This window comes from Onychomys torridus, chromosome 8 (genome assembly GCF_903995425.1).
Source record: "Onychomys torridus chromosome 8, mOncTor1.1, whole genome shotgun sequence".
Classification (NCBI taxonomy): domain Eukaryota; kingdom Metazoa; phylum Chordata; class Mammalia; order Rodentia; family Cricetidae; genus Onychomys; species Onychomys torridus.
The window spans coordinates 97,924,760-97,941,893 of record NC_050450.1 but is presented as its reverse complement, the minus strand read 5'-3'; the positions used below and the strand labels follow the sequence as shown (position 1 = coordinate 97,941,893).

General features: G+C 39.1%; 2 protein-coding genes across 7 annotated transcripts in view; both read left to right on the top strand.

The window, feature by feature from the left end:
- Nucleotides 1-4,870, top strand: part of Abca9 (ATP binding cassette subfamily A member 9) — an 80,870-nt gene extending 76,000 nt beyond the window's left edge. For all 6 annotated transcript variants that reach the window (XM_036194660.1, XM_036194662.1, XM_036194661.1 and 3 more), the window contains exons 38-39: nt 2,827-2,882; nt 3,845-4,870. In XM_036194660.1, the coding sequence (XP_036050553.1) occupies nt 2,827-2,882; nt 3,845-3,943 (155 nt within the window). In that variant the 3' untranslated portion in view covers nt 3,944-4,870. The remainder of the gene's footprint in view (nt 1-2,826; nt 2,883-3,844) is intronic.
- A 4,167-nt stretch (nt 4,871-9,037) lies between these two features.
- The window catches only part of LOC118589709 (ATP-binding cassette sub-family A member 8-A-like), a 72,373-nt gene continuing 64,276 nt past the window's right edge, over nt 9,038-17,134 (top strand). The window contains exons 1-3 of the mRNA XM_036197216.1: nt 9,038-9,261; nt 13,666-13,767; nt 15,349-15,550. Of these exons, the coding sequence (XP_036053109.1) occupies nt 13,672-13,767; nt 15,349-15,550 (298 nt within the window). The 5' untranslated portion in view covers nt 9,038-9,261; nt 13,666-13,671. The remainder of the gene's footprint in view (nt 9,262-13,665; nt 13,768-15,348; nt 15,551-17,134) is intronic.

Sequence of the window (17,134 nt, the reverse complement as noted above, 5' to 3'; positions counted from 1 at the left end):
AACTACCCCCCCCCAAAAAAAACAAGCCATAAAAATCCAAACCAGCTTTAAAAAGTATAGAATGTTCATGATACACAATTAATAAATTGCTAAGACATCCAATTCAGTGCTTCTCAACAAGAAGTGATTTGGCATGTCCATCTCATAATGCAAAATGCATTCAGTGTATCTTCAAAAGTCCCCATAATTCTTAAAAGTCCCAATTCTGTTCGAAAGTCTTTCATGAGCCTCAGAACAAACTGATTTGTGAGCCCTGGTAAAATAAGAGAACGCTACATACTTCCAACAAATAATGATCCAGAGAAATAGTTCCTACTTAAAAGGAGTAACAGAAGGACAGCAAGCCGAGATTTCAGAAAAGCAAGACCCAAACGCACAGGGTCAGTCACATGAACTCTTGTAGCTCCATGTCAGACATCCAGCTTGTGTTTTGGCATGAGGTGACTGCCTACAGCATTTTGTATGCCACTCCTATGAGTCTGCCACTTCCAGCACATATGACCTCATTCAGCTCTGGCATCTCCAACATCCCAAAGTCTTCACTGCAACTTAGACTTTACACTTCAAAGCTTCATGATGGCTTGCCTGGGAATCTGACTCTACTATACATTTTCCAGCCTCCCAAGCTTTTCTTGGGAACCTTGGTGCAAGACCCAATCACTCCATAACTTTTGCATTATGAAATCATGCAAAACTTGCATGATGTGAATGATTCCAGGTTCTGTGGTCAGCTTGAAAAAATACCCAAATGCCTTTTCACCAAGGCTGCAGCAGCCTCTGAGTGCCTGGGTATCTGAAACCAGAAAGTTCTATAACCATGATCCTTCACCAGCAGAGTGTCCTGGTACTCTCCCTGTTCAGTCACTTACTTTCCAGCTGAGCTTACATTTCTATATGGCCTTTTATGGAAAAAGTCTGGCTCTCAAGACAACTTTCCTATTTTTCCACTATTTTTCTTTCATGGCACTAATGAGTCTAAAAGTTGCAGCCACTCTCTCTGCACCAACTTTGTCTACAGTAACTTTAAATGTACCCACAATACACACATTTTCAAAATGTTTATTTCACTTGTTCCTCTCTCTCATGGTAAAATTGGCTAAAGGCAACAAACAGTAGTTATGCTGTATTCTGATGGCTGTTTTGTCTCAAATTTCTCCACCCAAAATCAGTCTATTGCATGGATGTAGCTTCACTCAAATTCTCAGGACATAAACTGGAGCAGATGTCTTTTCCGGAAGTCACACAAATGACTTCCAGGCTAACTCCCAATGAAGTTATTACCTGAAACCTTTGAGTTGTTCTCATCTGAAACCTCATGAGTACAGTGTTCACCAGTTGCATTTCTACTGGCATCTGGGTCTTCCTCCAGAAGGCTCTTCTTATAGTAATCTAGGATTCTTATAGCCTTCTCCTCAACCTTTTCCACATTCCTCCCATAAACCAGTTTCAAAGGTTTGAGAACCAATTGGTCATGTTTAATCACAGAAATGACCTCACTTCTGGTACCACTTTCTGTATTGCCTCAGTGTTGTTGTAACCAAATATATATCAGAAACCACTTATAGGTAGAAAAGCTTAATTTGACATATGGTTTCAGACAATTGCAATCCATCATAGCAGAAAAAGCATGATAGGGCAACTCTGTCTGTTAGATGGGAGCATGTTACTGGGGTTCCTCCCATCATTGTATCAGACCAGAAGCAGAGAAAAGAGAATGTGCAATCTTCAAAGGCTCATCTGTAGTGACACTTGAGGAAATGTTCCTTTCCTTTTATTTAATTTGTTAAATTAAAGGCTCTCATTTTGGGATACTTTTAAACAATTTTTAATGCCATTTTTCTACCTTATTCTGGGAAGATTATACGAAGTGGCAAATGTAGGCATGTAATTAACATTTCCTCAAGTGTCATTAGATACCATTATGTTCTCAGCTTCAATATATTTATTGAAGTAACTAGGCTCAGAACTTTTCAAGAACAATTCATGGTCCATGAGCATCCATATAGATTCATGTTTCCATACCAGCAGATCAAATGTGGGTAATGCAAACCCTGGTACAACTCTAAGGTCTCTCCTCTCTCAGGCCAAACTTGACTATAGCCAGGAAGGTACATGGTTTTATTTAATCTCTCTTCTTATTCTGTTCCCTCCTTGTCTTATAAGCTGGTATTAGGAGGCCCCCTCTCTGGGAGAGTGGAAAAGGAAGAGAGAAGAAGTAGCATGGCTGCAAGATGGCTTGACCATGGGTACTGTAGTCATCACATCTGTATGGAAACACAGAACATCATCTTGAGACTATAAATAAGCACAATGGTTACCATTGTCATTAGATCTAAAGAGACAGAAAGACACAGCCTGGGACAGAGTGGTGTAGTAGAATTTATCACCTGAGGAGAAATAGTGACCATCAGTCAAGAGAGTCCTGTCAAGGAGGGAATGAAAGAATAAACGCCATGACCTCTCTTTCTTTTTTTCCTTCCTGTTGAAAACCCACTGGGACATGTTACTTAGCACCAGCCCCTGAGGCAGAAAGAAGGGCAGATGTAGGAGGCACATGGAAATTTTCTAGCAAAAAGAGAGCCCTGTTTTATCCTTATTTCAGATTGGTGTTCTAGAATATTCTCCTTTTTCATCTTCTAGTGTCTTTGCCAAAACTCTAAGAAAACAGGAAGTATTCCTATCTTTTTATATGACTAAATGGTGTATTTAATTTCTAATAGTTAACTCAAAATAGTTATTATCTTATATTTTTATTATTTGTACATGAATTGGTGAAATTCCGTGAGAAAAAAAAATGAGCTCCTAATGGGTGTTCATCTTATACAGTGAAAGAGAACTTTGACTTGGAAGAATACAGCCTCTCACAGTCCACTCTGGAGCAGGTGGGTAATTTTTAGTGATTGTATATCATCCTAGAAATAAGTTAATAGCTGAGGACATGGCTCATTGGATAAAGCACTTTCTGAACAAGTGTGAAAGCCATACTTTGAATCCCTAAAGTCCACACAAAAGTCAAGTGGGCATGGCTGATTCCTGTAATCCTAAAACCATGGAAGCAGAGGCAAACTCCTCGATCAGGGCAAGCTGGCTAGATGGACTAGCTGATTGGAGAGCTCTAGGTTCAATTGAGTGTCTGTGCCTGTGTAAATAAAGTGTGGAGAGCAATTGAAGAAGACACGTGACTATGGTGATATTTTATTTGTACTGAAAAATGATTTTATTTGTATGTTAATAAATAAAGTAGCCTGGGGGTCAGAGCTAATAGCAAGCCAGAAGCCAGGCAGTAGAGGCATACACCTTTAATCCAGATCACAAGACAGGCAGATATCTGTGCGTTCAAGGATACAGCCAATATGAAGACGCATGCCTTTAATCTCAATACCAACCATAGAAGACCTTGAGGTCTGTACAGACAGGCAGTGACAAGGAGGTCATGTGGTTGGGTTTACAACCAATGAGAAGGCAGAACAGAAAGTCTATAAAAAAGACAAAAACACAGGAAGTAGGTCTCTTGCTGAGGGAAGGACAGGAGAGGCAGTGAAGGGTAAGGTTTTTAGTGCTTAGCTATGACTCTGACCTCTTGGGCATTCATCTCTGCATTGGCTCCGGGTTTCTTATTTAACAAGATGGTTACATCTACACGTGACATCAACTCCAGGTCCCCACAGATACCTGTACACACACAAAGCAACATAATGTGGACATGAATACATACACATCGCATACACATGACAAACACATAATGAATAAGCTTAGGAAGAATACACAATCTTTGCACCATTTGCAGTTATAGAAGGTAGTATGGTATGCCTCTCATTTTTTTCTTTATTATTCTCTTTTCCAGGTCTTCCTGGAGCTCTCTAAGGAGCAGGAGCTGGATGATTTTGATGAGGAACTTGATCCCTCAGTGAAGTGGAAGCTCCTCCCACAGGAAGAGCTTTAAAGTTCGGAATGTTCTGTTTATCTTCAAGTTCACGTCCCTTTGAAAGACAGTATTCAATAGCATCAATGTGTCTTAGTTATCTCAGATGTGGCACTGAGTTATTTTCGAAACTCATGTCAGAATTTTTCTGAATAATATTTCTGACAGTGGTGACCAAAGTGAGAACAGGCTAGAACGTGCAGCCAGGGCACCCTCCACCAAGTCACATTTCACACGGTATGGAGTTGTAAAACCCACTTATAATAGTATTGATGTTTCTGAGTAAGCTGCAGCGACTGAATGATTTTCTCCCCCCTCCCCTGGACTTCAAAACTTTAACTATTTTCATTCCTTATTGACTAGGTAAGGTATAATTTAAACAATATTGATTTGGGGGGAGAAGAGAATCAGCTGATTTCCCAACAGCACACTATTTGTTTTTTGTAACTCACTTTGACCTGTTCATCATTCCCTGATTCTTCTTTACTGAACAGTTTTCAGACTTTGGGTTACAGAGAATGTGTTGTCTCCTGTAACAACAAAAGAAACTTTAAACTTGTGGGAGTTAGTATTACAGTTGTTAACTGAGTTCGTATTTACCTGCAAATTTGAACCATTTCTGAAATTTTGATTTTTTAATGATGTAAATGTGTACTCTTAGATAAAAGGACTGACTAGCTTTGCAAGTCTTTATTTACCAAGTCTGTATGTGCTGAAACCTATCTACTGCAACATCATTACAATTGCCACAAACATTTATCCATGGGATTTTTGTTGTTACTATTATTTTTACTAGTTAACTAAACATTTACAGGCAGTTATGTGAAAAAAATTACCTTGATTCTAGAGTTGTATGTAGTGTATGTGAATACCAATTGCCCTCAGCGTATGAGAATTCTCACACAAAATCTTGAGCAAAGGCTCCAAGCCTTTAATTAAAAAAAAAAAGACATTCATACTGGCCCTACTGACTTACCTGGCCTTATAAATGACAAAGTAATTAATACAAGTTAATACATTAAAAGCACTTTACTTGGGGCCAGAAAAATGGCTCAGCAGTGAAGACTGATGACTTTTCAAGCCTGATGACCAGAGTTTGATCCTGGGGACCCCAGATCGTGGAAGGAGAGAACTAGCCCTCAAGTTGTTTTCTGACCTCCAAACACATGCATGTGTCTACACACATGCACTCAAAACAAACAAAAATGAAATAAAAATATAATGGGTTTCATTGTGGTGTTTTCATATGTATTTTGTTTTGTTGATCCTTCTTGATGGCTTCCCCTCCCTTTCCCCTGCACTACTCCTTACCCACCAGCCCTCTTTTATTTTTATGGAGCATGCATTCCAAATCTCCTTTAATTGTGCTGGCTAGTGTCTCTCAGTTTGACACAGACTAGAATTACTTGGAACAAAACCACCTCAGTTGAGGAATTGTTGGCATGTCTGTGAGGCATTTTCTTTACATTTTATTTTTATCTTATATGTATTTCAATTGCATGTCTATCTGTGCAACACATGTATGCAATGCCAATGAAGACCAGAGGAGGGCATCAGATCACCAAAGACTGGAATTACATACAGATGAGCGCTTCTGTGCCAGAAATTGAACACAAGTCCTCTGGCAGAGCAGTCAGTGCTTCTAGAACTGAGATATCTCTCCAGCCCCCAGGCATTTTCTTGATTATCAACTGATAGAAGCGTCTCCAGCCCACTCTTGATGGCGCCATCTTTAGGCAAGTGATCCTGGGATGGAAGGAAGCTGAGCAAACCAGGGCAAGCCAGTAAGCAGCATTCCTCCACAGCCTTCCTCCATGATCTCAGCTTCAGTTCCTGACTCTAGGTTCCTGTCTTGAGTTCTTGTCTTACCAGGAAGACAGAGTGTAACCTGTAAGCTAAAATCAAACCCTTTCCACCTTTGCTCATGGTGTTTGTTATAATAACAAAAGCAACTAGGACTCCAATCCTAAATCCCTCTTTTCCTTTTTCAGGATCCTCTTTAATTTAATAATCTGTTCTCTCTGTGTGTGTGTATACACACACACACACACACACACACACACAAATTTGAATCTAGGGTCTACATACAAGCATAAATAAGGGGTATTTGTCCCAGTCTGGGAAACTTCAAATAACATTGTATTAGTTCCACCCTTTTTTCTACAAATGTCATGCTTTTAGTTTTCTTTACAAATGAATACAATTCCACCGTTTGCATGTACCACATTTTCCTTACCCATTCATCTGTTGTTAGAGCACTGGGCTCTAGTTATTGGGAATGGTGCAGCAGTAAGTATAGATATGCAAATATTTCCATGGAGATACTTCCAATCCTTTGAGCATGTCCCCAGAAAGCACTTTACCTGCTGTAAACCAAAAGCTCAAGCAGTGCAATTATCCTCTTGTTACACTGCTTGCCTCTATCAGGCCATTAAGACTCTCTTCATTTACACTATGAGCATCCCTGTAGTAAAACACGCTAATGAGCCGGGCAGTGGTGGTGCACACCTTTAATCCCAGCACTGGGGAGGCAGAGCCAGGCAGATCTCTGTGAGTTCGACGCCAGCCTGCGCTACCAGGTGAGTTCCAGGAAAGGCGCAAAGCTACACAGAGAAACCCTGTCTTGAAAAACAAAAATAAAAAACAAAACAAAACAGACAAACAAACAAACAAACAAAAAACACGCTAATGAGAATGTGTTGGTAGACTACATTATGGAAGCCAACCAAGAAAGGTATATATCAATTTAGTATCCCGACAGTCCCTTCTGCAGGATAAGAAAGAAGGTAAAACTGAGAATGTCTCAAGAATACTTACAGCTAATAGTTCTATAAAGGAAAACAAGAAAACAGACTTGAGCCACTTAGACTTTCAAAACCGTTCATTTCAAAAGCGTAATACAGTAATGGCAACATTTAGATAACTAAGAGTGCGTACTCCATGGTCATTTCTGTGGACAGATGGATTGTTTTAGAAGCTGCTCCTAACAATGTTGCAGTACGTTGTTTTTATTTGCAATTGGCACTGTAGAATGCAGCTTTCCAAAAAGGCCCACAACTCCCCTGAAAAGTTAATGGTTGTTGAGGGAGAAGGCATCATTTTTCCTCAGTGGTATAGCTGCTGAAAAGTTGTTGGGAAGTTGGGAAGAAAGGTTTCAGTGAGAGAGGAGGAGCACAGATGAGAGGGAAACAGGAGCTACAAACCACTTAAATTTATTATGTAAAGACATGAAACTGTCAAATGATAAAGTTAAAAATTCAGTAACTTAAATAAGTAAATGTTAAAATGGCCCACAAAAGATGTCTCTTCTAATCTTGAGAGACCAAGACTGGTATCTGATTACTCTTTCATATCTGTTACATTGCATGACACACTTGATATTCATATCATCTGTGTGGAGACAGATAATCTAATCACCTGACTCCAGAGCCTTTTCTGACCAGTGGAAGGAGGAAGTTGCAGACGTTCAGAGCAGGAGAATGATGCTATCTGTTTGTTTGTTAAAATTATGGGGTTATGAGACAAGGATGTAGATATCCTACAGTGGAGTAGTTGAGAGGAGCAACAAAGAAGAAATCTGAACTTCTACAAACTACTTTGTAATATCAAAATAATTGAAATTTTAGGATTGTTTATTATAACTTAGGATTACATTGACCAAAGTAGTAATTCAAGCCAGAGAAAGCCTGTGTTAAAAATCTGAATTATCTGTTTCTTATTCAGGGTATTGATAAACTGTTGAAACCTTTGAACTAAGCCATGTTCTCTATAAGTCAATGGTTTGACAACCTTACCATCTTCATACAAAACAAAAACAAACAAACAAATCACACACAAACAAGCAAACAAATAAAACACAACAAAAACCCAGTAGATTTTCTTCATGTGGGAGTTTTGGGTCCTTGCTCTCTGAACACTGAGCCAATCTATAAAAACAACAACAACAATAACAACAACAAATCAAATCTGTTTTGGAACAAATTAATGAATTATTATAAAAATTATCAGTATGAAATCATGTAGTGCAGATGTCACAACAACATTTTGTTTTGTAATTCCTGGCTCTTTGCATGTTTACAAGACATCAGAGATCCCAGTGGGGTGTTGCACAGTAATCTATAGGGAGTGGGGACTCAACAAAGCAGAGCTCACTCAGGAAAACCTTTGACAAGGCAAACATGGGAAACTTCTGGCCATGAAGACTCATCTCGAGGAGGACAGCAGCAGCTGTAGGAGAAAAGGCTGTTTCTTTCAGTGTTTTGATAGGGAAGCTTAAAATCAGAGCATAAACATAGACGTGAGTTCCTTCTGAGCAACAGCCGCCTCCAAGAGCTTGTGAGTGTATTTCAATCAGCAGTACAAAAATGATCGCAGAATTCTGAATAAATAAAGACCTCAGAGATTCAACTGTATCTGCTTGTTTTCTAAGTTAAAATCTGACAGGGTTCATTGTGTAATCGTAGGGACTATTGTCTGAAGTTACAAGTAATTTTTGTAGATTTGTATTTCGAAAGTGCACTGATTCACAAAAACTGATTTTCGTTATTTTCAGCTATGTAAGTAAGGTAGAATTTCTAAGTATTGACCAGACAGTGGCTTATGCTTCTATCCTTACTAATAACTGCATTAAAGTATGGCTTGTCTTACCAAGATGAAAGACCCTTTTATGGTTGCCTTGGTTTAGATTTTCATCTCCTACATATAGCTCAATGTTGTTCTGAACCATGTTTCCCAAGCCTCATTATGAGCACATTTCAGAGGTGGAGCCCATTGGATGATGCTGTTAAGACCAGGAACTGATGAAGTAGATAGGATGGAAGATGTGACACAGAAAGAAAAAAAAAAAGATATTGATTTCTATGCTGTTCAAAATCTGACTGGATTATCTGACTCAACACCAGAAAATAAGTTCAGAACTCAGAGCTCTTTATGTTTCACTTTTTAAAAGACAATATTTTATTCTATGAAATCTGCCAATTTCTTTTTTGAGGGGCATAGACAAGTTACAAATTTGGATTCCCTCTGCAACACACATTTTTAAGCCGTTATAGTTAGTCAAATAAGTAGGGCTGGCAATTCTCTGCCGTAGGAACTGGCCGGAAGGAGATTTATTCAAGGGTGGTCACATGAACACAATGCTCAGCAGGGCAAGAAAATTACAAGCACGATCTTGCTCCAAAAATAGTCATTCTGACTGGGAATACTCAAAACAGGCAAACAGAATGAGCACAGTACAGACGTGATAGAGAACGGGAAGAAACAGAAACCATTTTCTTGAAGCAAGGAAACACAGGGGAAAATTAGCTTTCTAAAGGATATTTTCTTCAGGCATTCCAAAAGTAAGTTCATTTTGCTTCTGTCTTGTTTGTATTATGTAATCACAAGTGAGATTTTTATGTAATCAAAGACCAATTTTTAGGGAGAAATTATTTTTAAAAACAGTGACTTTAGTGTTTTGGGATTTATTTTTTTGTGGTCTGCAGAAAAAGGAATGGGTAGTTTTAAAGGCTTTGTCATATTTTGTTATTCTAAGTAAAAATGTGTGATTGTGCCAGTAATGTGTTAGTGATAATGAGGGATGTAAGAAGACCTTCTGGAAGCATTTAAAATGCGAATCTGAACATAGATCTGTTGCCAGGCTGCAGTTATACACACATGCAATTTTATTGCACAATAATTTGCAGGCATTTCCTCTTTCTCTAATCATGAGAATTGTTTAGAATGCCATTTAGAGAAATGTTTTTATATTTCAGCTTGTCATTCTCAAACTTATAGTTTTTTAAAAATGTAAGCTACTTTCCTGCACATTTTTATTTGTTGGGTATGATGTATTGAATCCTATTGAGACAAGCACTATTTCATTACAATAGTATTTCAAATGTCACAACCTTGGCTGTCTACAAGAGTTTGTAGTAAAGCAGAGTTTTGTTGACTGGTGTAGAGAGTCAGTAATAGTCATTCATGCTGAAACAAAATCTCCATTTTTATTTGTACACGGCTAGCAAGGATCTAGGAATCGGAGAAGGAAGGAAAAACAAGCAGGAGGGATATTTTTAATGAGCTTATTTATCCTGCACAACTGATTTACAGTGAAATTCTGGGGTTGGGAGGTAGACTCATTTCTTCTGCCTATAAACGGCTGTGGCTGCTTCTTGGCTGGTTCAAGCTGTCCCATATCTCTAAGAATGTTTACATTACCAGGAGAAATTCTTGGGACTCCTGGACACCTTGACCTAAAACACATTATTATTATTATTATTATTATTGTTATTATTTATTAATTAATTATTTTGATTTCTGCTAGTTCAACAGTCCCCTCCATTTGTTAGTCCACATACTTCCTAATACCTTCTCTCCATCCTTTTATAGCATGCCTTACTTAATAGCCACATATTGTTTTCTTTTCTGAAAGTAACCCTGTGAGCCTGCTGTGGCTGCTGTGGTCCTCCCAATGGGACTGTCTCCCCCAAACACTTCACCTGGACTTTCATCCTGGGAAACAAGCAGCTCTCTGGCTGAACCTGTCTCATGAATGGGCTGAGAACTTCATGCAGAGCAACTCCTATTCTTTATCTATATGGCAATATTCCACCACAACCTGGTGGACCATTTTTAGGCAACATGGTGGTAAAAAGGTTACTTCTACCAATTATTAGGACTTAAGAGCCAGTTGACACAGGCCAGCAGAGAGCACTATGGTGGAAGCAATGGCCCTGGCACACCTCCCCCCAAAATTGATGTTCCCCATAAAGTAATTTGATTCATTCTAAGCAAACTCTTTCTTTACACAGTGTAAAGTTTTAATGAACTTAATGAAGGGTTTTTCTGTTTTGTTTTCTTTTATCTTTCCAGAAAGGCCTGACAAACTGGATTTGTGTATGATTTCTTGGTTGGGGTATGGAAAGATGTTATATTCAATTATGTTCTGAAACTTCTATTTTGGGGAATGTTCTGCTAGAGAAAAATGTCTGTATAAGTTCCCACATTGTGACAGTTAATTTCATGTGTCACGTTGGCTGAACTATGGGATCCAACTGTTAGACCAGATGGTAGTTTAGATGCTGCTATGAAAGTGGTTTTAAACACAATTAACATTTAAATAGAGAGCTTTATAAGGTTTTTTACATTTATTTATTTATTGGAGTGGCAGGGTGGGGGTGTAGAAAGGGAGGGTGTCACTGTATGTGGTCAGAGGACAATTTGTGGGAATCAGCTCTTTCTTTCCAACATGTGACTCCCACTCAGGTCATTAGGCTTGGTAGCAAGTGCCTTCACATGTTAAGCCATCTTGCAGATTCATCACTATATTATATGTTCATAAGATAACCCTTTGTTAGTGTAAATGGGCTTCACTTAATCATATGAAGGCCTTGCAAATGAAGTCTGAGGTTCACCAAAGAATATGAAATTCTCTTCAGACTTTAAAACCTGGAAGCTCCAACTGAGTTTCCAGCTTGCTGTTACACAGATTTGTATGAAAGGCTGCAACAGTTCATACCTCCATTGGCATCTTCTTTGCCTTCCCTATAGGTCATGAAATAACTAGCCCACACAGTTAAAGAAGCCAATTCCTGAAAGTAAACTGATTGGTCTTTCTCTTTGCACATAGCTGCTTCTTTCACATTTAAAAAAAAAAAAAAATCTCTAGATTGCTAGATGTTGATACATTTGTGCCCTGTTCTCTGTTTCTCTGAAGAGCCTGGAAGACTACACTAGCCATTTCTCAGAAGTCCACACAGGCTCAGTGAACTACTAGTGATAAATCCCATGACCAATTTGTGGTTTCTGCTGGGAAAGGGCTGCTCTGCTGATACATTGGGCTTTCTGACTGCTCACACACAGACCTCCTTCCAAAGACTTCCAGGGCTAGCCTTCATTTCTGTGTCTCTATAATGCTCTACCACTCACCAAGGTCATCCGTCCAGAAATTCCATAGTACCCATGTATAACACACACACACACACACACACACACACACACACACACACACACACATACCAGACATCATTGCTCCATATTATTGGCTACTACTCTCTCAAGTTTGGGTGACTAGACCTGCGAAATAGTGCACCCCCACCAATCCATCTGTCCTTTCTTCATGCCATGCCCTTCCGTGGAAATCCCTGTGGTGCATTTCTATAGGCTCTAGCCCGACTTTAGCTGGTTGTCAGCACTGGAAAGAGCCCTCTCAAGTCAGTCCTCAGAAGCATCTCTCAAGCTATTTGTGAGGAAGGAACATTTTAGTTCTTTTCTGAAGACCAGTGATTAAGAAAAAACAAAAAAAAACAAAAAACAAAAAACCCAACATGTAGAGTTATGCTGCAAAAAAGTTAAACATTGCTATAAAAACTTATCAAACTCTTCACTGACTAGGAACCTAGAATACATTGAGTAATGGTATCCCTCCTTAGGTGCCTAGTGTGAAATGATTGGGCATGGTGCCCACTGTAATCAGCATATTTTATCAGAGAAGAGTATTAAAGAAGTTATGTTTACGAATCAGGCTCACCCTCCACTGTGTCTGTACTATGACTAAAACAGTAAATACCACTTCTCCTCATTCCCAGCTTCTCCCACCCAAACAAACACACTTTTATGCAGTATGCCTACCCCATTAAAATGGCAACTACTTCCTTTTAATCCATGTCATTTGGATTCCTTGAGATGAACAACAACAGAAAAAATGAAAAAGTTAGGCCAAAGCTCATGAGTTTTAACCCAGCTAAAGTCTATTTGAATCTTAGTTTCAAGAGAAACTTTAGCATCACCTCAAGCACATGCCCAAACACAATGTGTCTTTCCCATGCCAACCTGTAAAATTAATTTCATCACCTATGCAGTTCATAGTAAACACAATAGTATGTCTACTTTGATGTCTTATAAAGATAGAACAAACTTCTTTGCAACAACAACAAGGACTAAGAGGACTAAACTCCTCACCTAATATTTTCAGGGTTTTTGTTTGTTTGTTTGTTTTGTTTGTTTTTTAAGACAGAGTTTCTCTGTGTAGCTTTGCGCCTTTCCTGGAACTCACTCTGTAGACCAGGCTATCTTTGAACTCACAGAGATTCACCTGCCTCTGCCTCCTGAGGGCTGGTATTAAAGACGTGTGCCACCGCTGCCCGGCTTATTTTCATTTATTCTAGACATAGTCCCCCATACACGCACATGGCATCAATACTATTCCTGACACTGTTTTCTCTATAGTGTTGGAAAAGCAACCATTCGGATCCAAAATTCTGATCTGTCCTGGAAACTGTTACTTCAACAGTTCAGTGTTTTCACAGATTAAGTTTTTCTCCCAGGGAAAGTGAAATATAGTAGTCTTCTCACACCGAATCAATATACCCATTACATTGTGCTAGATATGTTGATTTATAAATTATATGTAAAGGATATCCTGGTCTAGATTCATTTAATTCATTCTCTCTCTTTCTCTCCCTCCCTCCCACCCTCTCCCTTCTCTCTTTGTGTTTAAATGATTATATATTATACAAATTAGAATATTAATTTATTTACAAAAGCAAGAGCTGCATGCCATTTAAGGAAACACACTTGAAAGAGTCTATGTGTGAGGAGAGGAGGGGAGGAAATAGAAGAGATCCCCATTGGATAAGCTGGGAATTCCCAGAACTGAAGCACTTCCTTGGGAATAAAGTGCAGCCAGGCTCTGACATTTGCAGAAAATGTCCTCTTAAGATCTTAGTATTAATTGGCTCTTCTCTTTTTCTCTTATTAAACAGACCAAAATGGTTAACCGAGAGATAAATGTGTGCCAACAAACATGGGCCTTACTGTGCAAGAATCTGCTTAGAAAATGGAGAATGAAAAGAGACACATTTTTGGTACGACTTGGGATCTGCCATGCTTCCTGTTTGCGATAGCACAGTGTGTTTCTGCTGTGTGCAAGTACTGAAGATCACACCCCGAAAAAGAAATCATGCCTTAAAACAGAAGCAGAAGGTCATTCTCTAAGGGCTAAATATAACAAAGGAGGGTGCCAAATGAGAACACAATAAATACCTTAAAACCTTACAAAAGCGTTCAAGCCAGGCACGCCTTTAATCCCAGCACTCGGGAGGCAGAGGCAGGTGGATCTCTGTGAGTTTGAGGCCAGCCTGGGCTACAGAATGAGTTCCAGGGAAGGCTCCAAAGCTACACGGAGAAACCCCGTCTCTAAACCAAAACCAAACCAACCAACCAACCAAACAAACAAAAAACCCCAAACGCAAGGCATTCAAAACTGTTTTGTTTTGTTTTTTCTCACTGACAAGGTTAAGGCAGTAGCAGGTGAAAGTGACAGCAGGTGTGCTAATGGGTGTGTACACTGAGGACAGAGGCCCTACTTTGTGATCTTTCTCTTTAGAGCACAGAGACTTTGGGAAATTGTCACGAAGAAAAACGTTCCCATATAATCTTTCCATTTACGTGTCAGATAGTGGAACCAGGCAGCATTTGGTACTTAAATTGTAATTATAGTAAGTCCATACTCAGTGAGCTTTTAAAAAGTCAAGTATTGAAAAAAGATACCAGGGTGGGTAAGATGGCTGGGAAGGTAAAAGCCCTTGCATCCAAGCTGGAGGACCTGGATCTGGTCCCTAAACACATGATGGAAAGAGAACCATCTCCTCTGAGTCGTCATTGACCTCTGCACGTGTACTGTGGTGCTTGTGCATATGAATTCAGGTGTGCAGGTGTGCACGCACGCATAGACACACACACACACACACACACACACACACACACACACATTCTGAAAATTAAAAAACCTTTAAAGTGATTGCTCTTTGCCGCTCACAGGTATCCTTGATGGACACCTATCAAGTCAGAACAGTGTTCTGAGTTCCCTGCTTTCTTTGTTGAGTTTTCTACCCTGCAGTTAAAAATATGACCAAAATAGAAATTATTATTAAACTACCAATGCCAAGACAATAATAATTATTAAATTATCAATGTCTTGGGACTGTCTCCATCCACAGATTCTCATAGCAAAACCAAACTTGGCAGAGCTGCCTAGAGATTGTGCCCCATCACAGCCTACTACTTAGAGTTTTGCTGTATTACATTCAATTCATCTCCTCACACCAGCGTTAGAGAGCAGGAAATTTCACTGCCATCCAAAATTCCCTAGAAGAGGCTAGGCATGGTGTCTCTCTCTATCCCCACACTTGGTAGGCTAAAGCAGGAGGATCACACCTTCAAAGTCACCTTAGGGTATACAGCAAGATAATATCTTTAAAAAAAACAAGTCTTGAGAATTATAGGGCAAGTTTAATCACTGTAGACTGAATATTTTTTTTAAATATATCCTAGGAGACAGAGAAATTAGAAATTAGTCATCAATAATCATAGCTATATGGCAAGACTGATTGTGTTTGACTTATTTGAAGTCGCAATCATCTGTACCGTTTTCTCTGGCTTTGTAGGAATTCCTGTACACATCAATTATACTGTTTAGCTTATCTCTATTTACTGAAATCCATACGATTCATGATTTTTCATCTCTGCCTGATGTGGACCTGGGACGTCTTGACTCGTTTAATTACTCCTTTTTGATTGCATACACACCTGTCACTGAAACAACTCAGAGCATAATGAATGAAGTCTCTTTGGCCTCCTACATGACAGGTGAGTTTTCTGTTAAATCAGAAGGAATCTGTCTTCCCAGTTAATTTGGTTACACATCCTGGTTAATGTATACTTCACTTGATAAGCTCTGGAATGTGTGTGTGTGTGTGTGTGTGTGTGTGTGTGTGTGTGTGTTCCATGCACAATAGCACCCAGTTGTGGAAGCCAGCAAGGCTCAAACAGGACATGGCCTATCTTCATTTATCATCCTCTACCTTGTCTTGAGACGGTCTCTCATTGGGATATCACTGTTTAGGATAGGTTAGGCTGACTGACCAGAAAGCTCTCTGAATCTGCCTGTCTATGTATTTCAATAGCCAGGGTTACAGGCATGTGTAACCATGTCTAGCTTTTTATATGGGGCCTGGGAATTGGAACTGAGGTCCTCATATTTGTAGGGCAACACTCTTACCCATAGAGCCATCTCTTCAGCACATTATTTAATTAAATATTTTTCAAAAAGACTTACTTCTCTTTTATGTGTATGAGGTTTTTGTTTTGTTTTGTTTTGTTTTTGGCTGTGTGTATGCTCGTGTAACACATGCATGCAGCACCTTTGGAGGCCAGAAGAAAGCATCAAATCCTCTGGACCTGGAGCTACAGATGATTGTTAGCCGCCATGTGGGTTCTGGGAACTGAACCTGGGTCCTGTGCAAAAGCAGTCAGTGCTCTTACCACTGAGCTATCTCTCCCACCTCACTTGATAAAATCTTAATCGTCAAAATTACCTAATGGTATAGCACATTAGCATGATATCCCTTGATCATATTCTTGGCCTAAGAATAATTAGCATTGCTTTTTTCAAATTTAAAATTCAATTATTGGCCCTTTAACACCAAAATATATATTTCTTTATTAAATGAAAATAAAATCCAAGACAGGTTCTCACTGTGTGTCTGAGGCTGGCCTGTAACTGATAACCCTACACTGACTTCCCAAGTACTGGCATGGCATTGTGCCACCGTACACAGCTTCAGCATTCAACTTAAAGGTTCTTCTAAAATGCATCGTTTGTTTCAGTCTTTTTATATTGAGCTATTACACAGAAAGAGCACCATGATAGTCGAAAGAATTTGGTAGCAATTTTTCTTTTCAGAATGGTAGGGTCATTAAATGATTCAGTCTACCCCAGGTCCACATCAGTCAATAACTGAAATGGTTTTGCTGTATTATGATGTAGTGCTTCAAGTATTCCCTAAAATGCCCTTGAGTCCCCTTTCTCCTCACTTATAGCATAAGGATGATAACATGTCATCCTAATATATGTGTTTTAAGTGAAGTGATAGTTCATTACCCTTTTTCTTATTCTAAGCTTGTTCTGTAGAATATCGGGAATTAATTTCAACAAGTTCAGCAGCACAGGTAGACATCAAGCATATCTTTCCTATTAGATCCAGCTCGGGTTCTAAGCCACCCAAAGAACACACCCAAACCATGCCAAGCTAAAACAACAACAACAACAATAAGCAGACTAGTGTTGCAACTGAATCTTAGAATGTTTACTAGAAGGAAGACAAGTTAAACTGGCAAGTGACAAACAACAGATTTTTTTTTTCTTTTTCTTTTCATTTCTCTTAAATACAA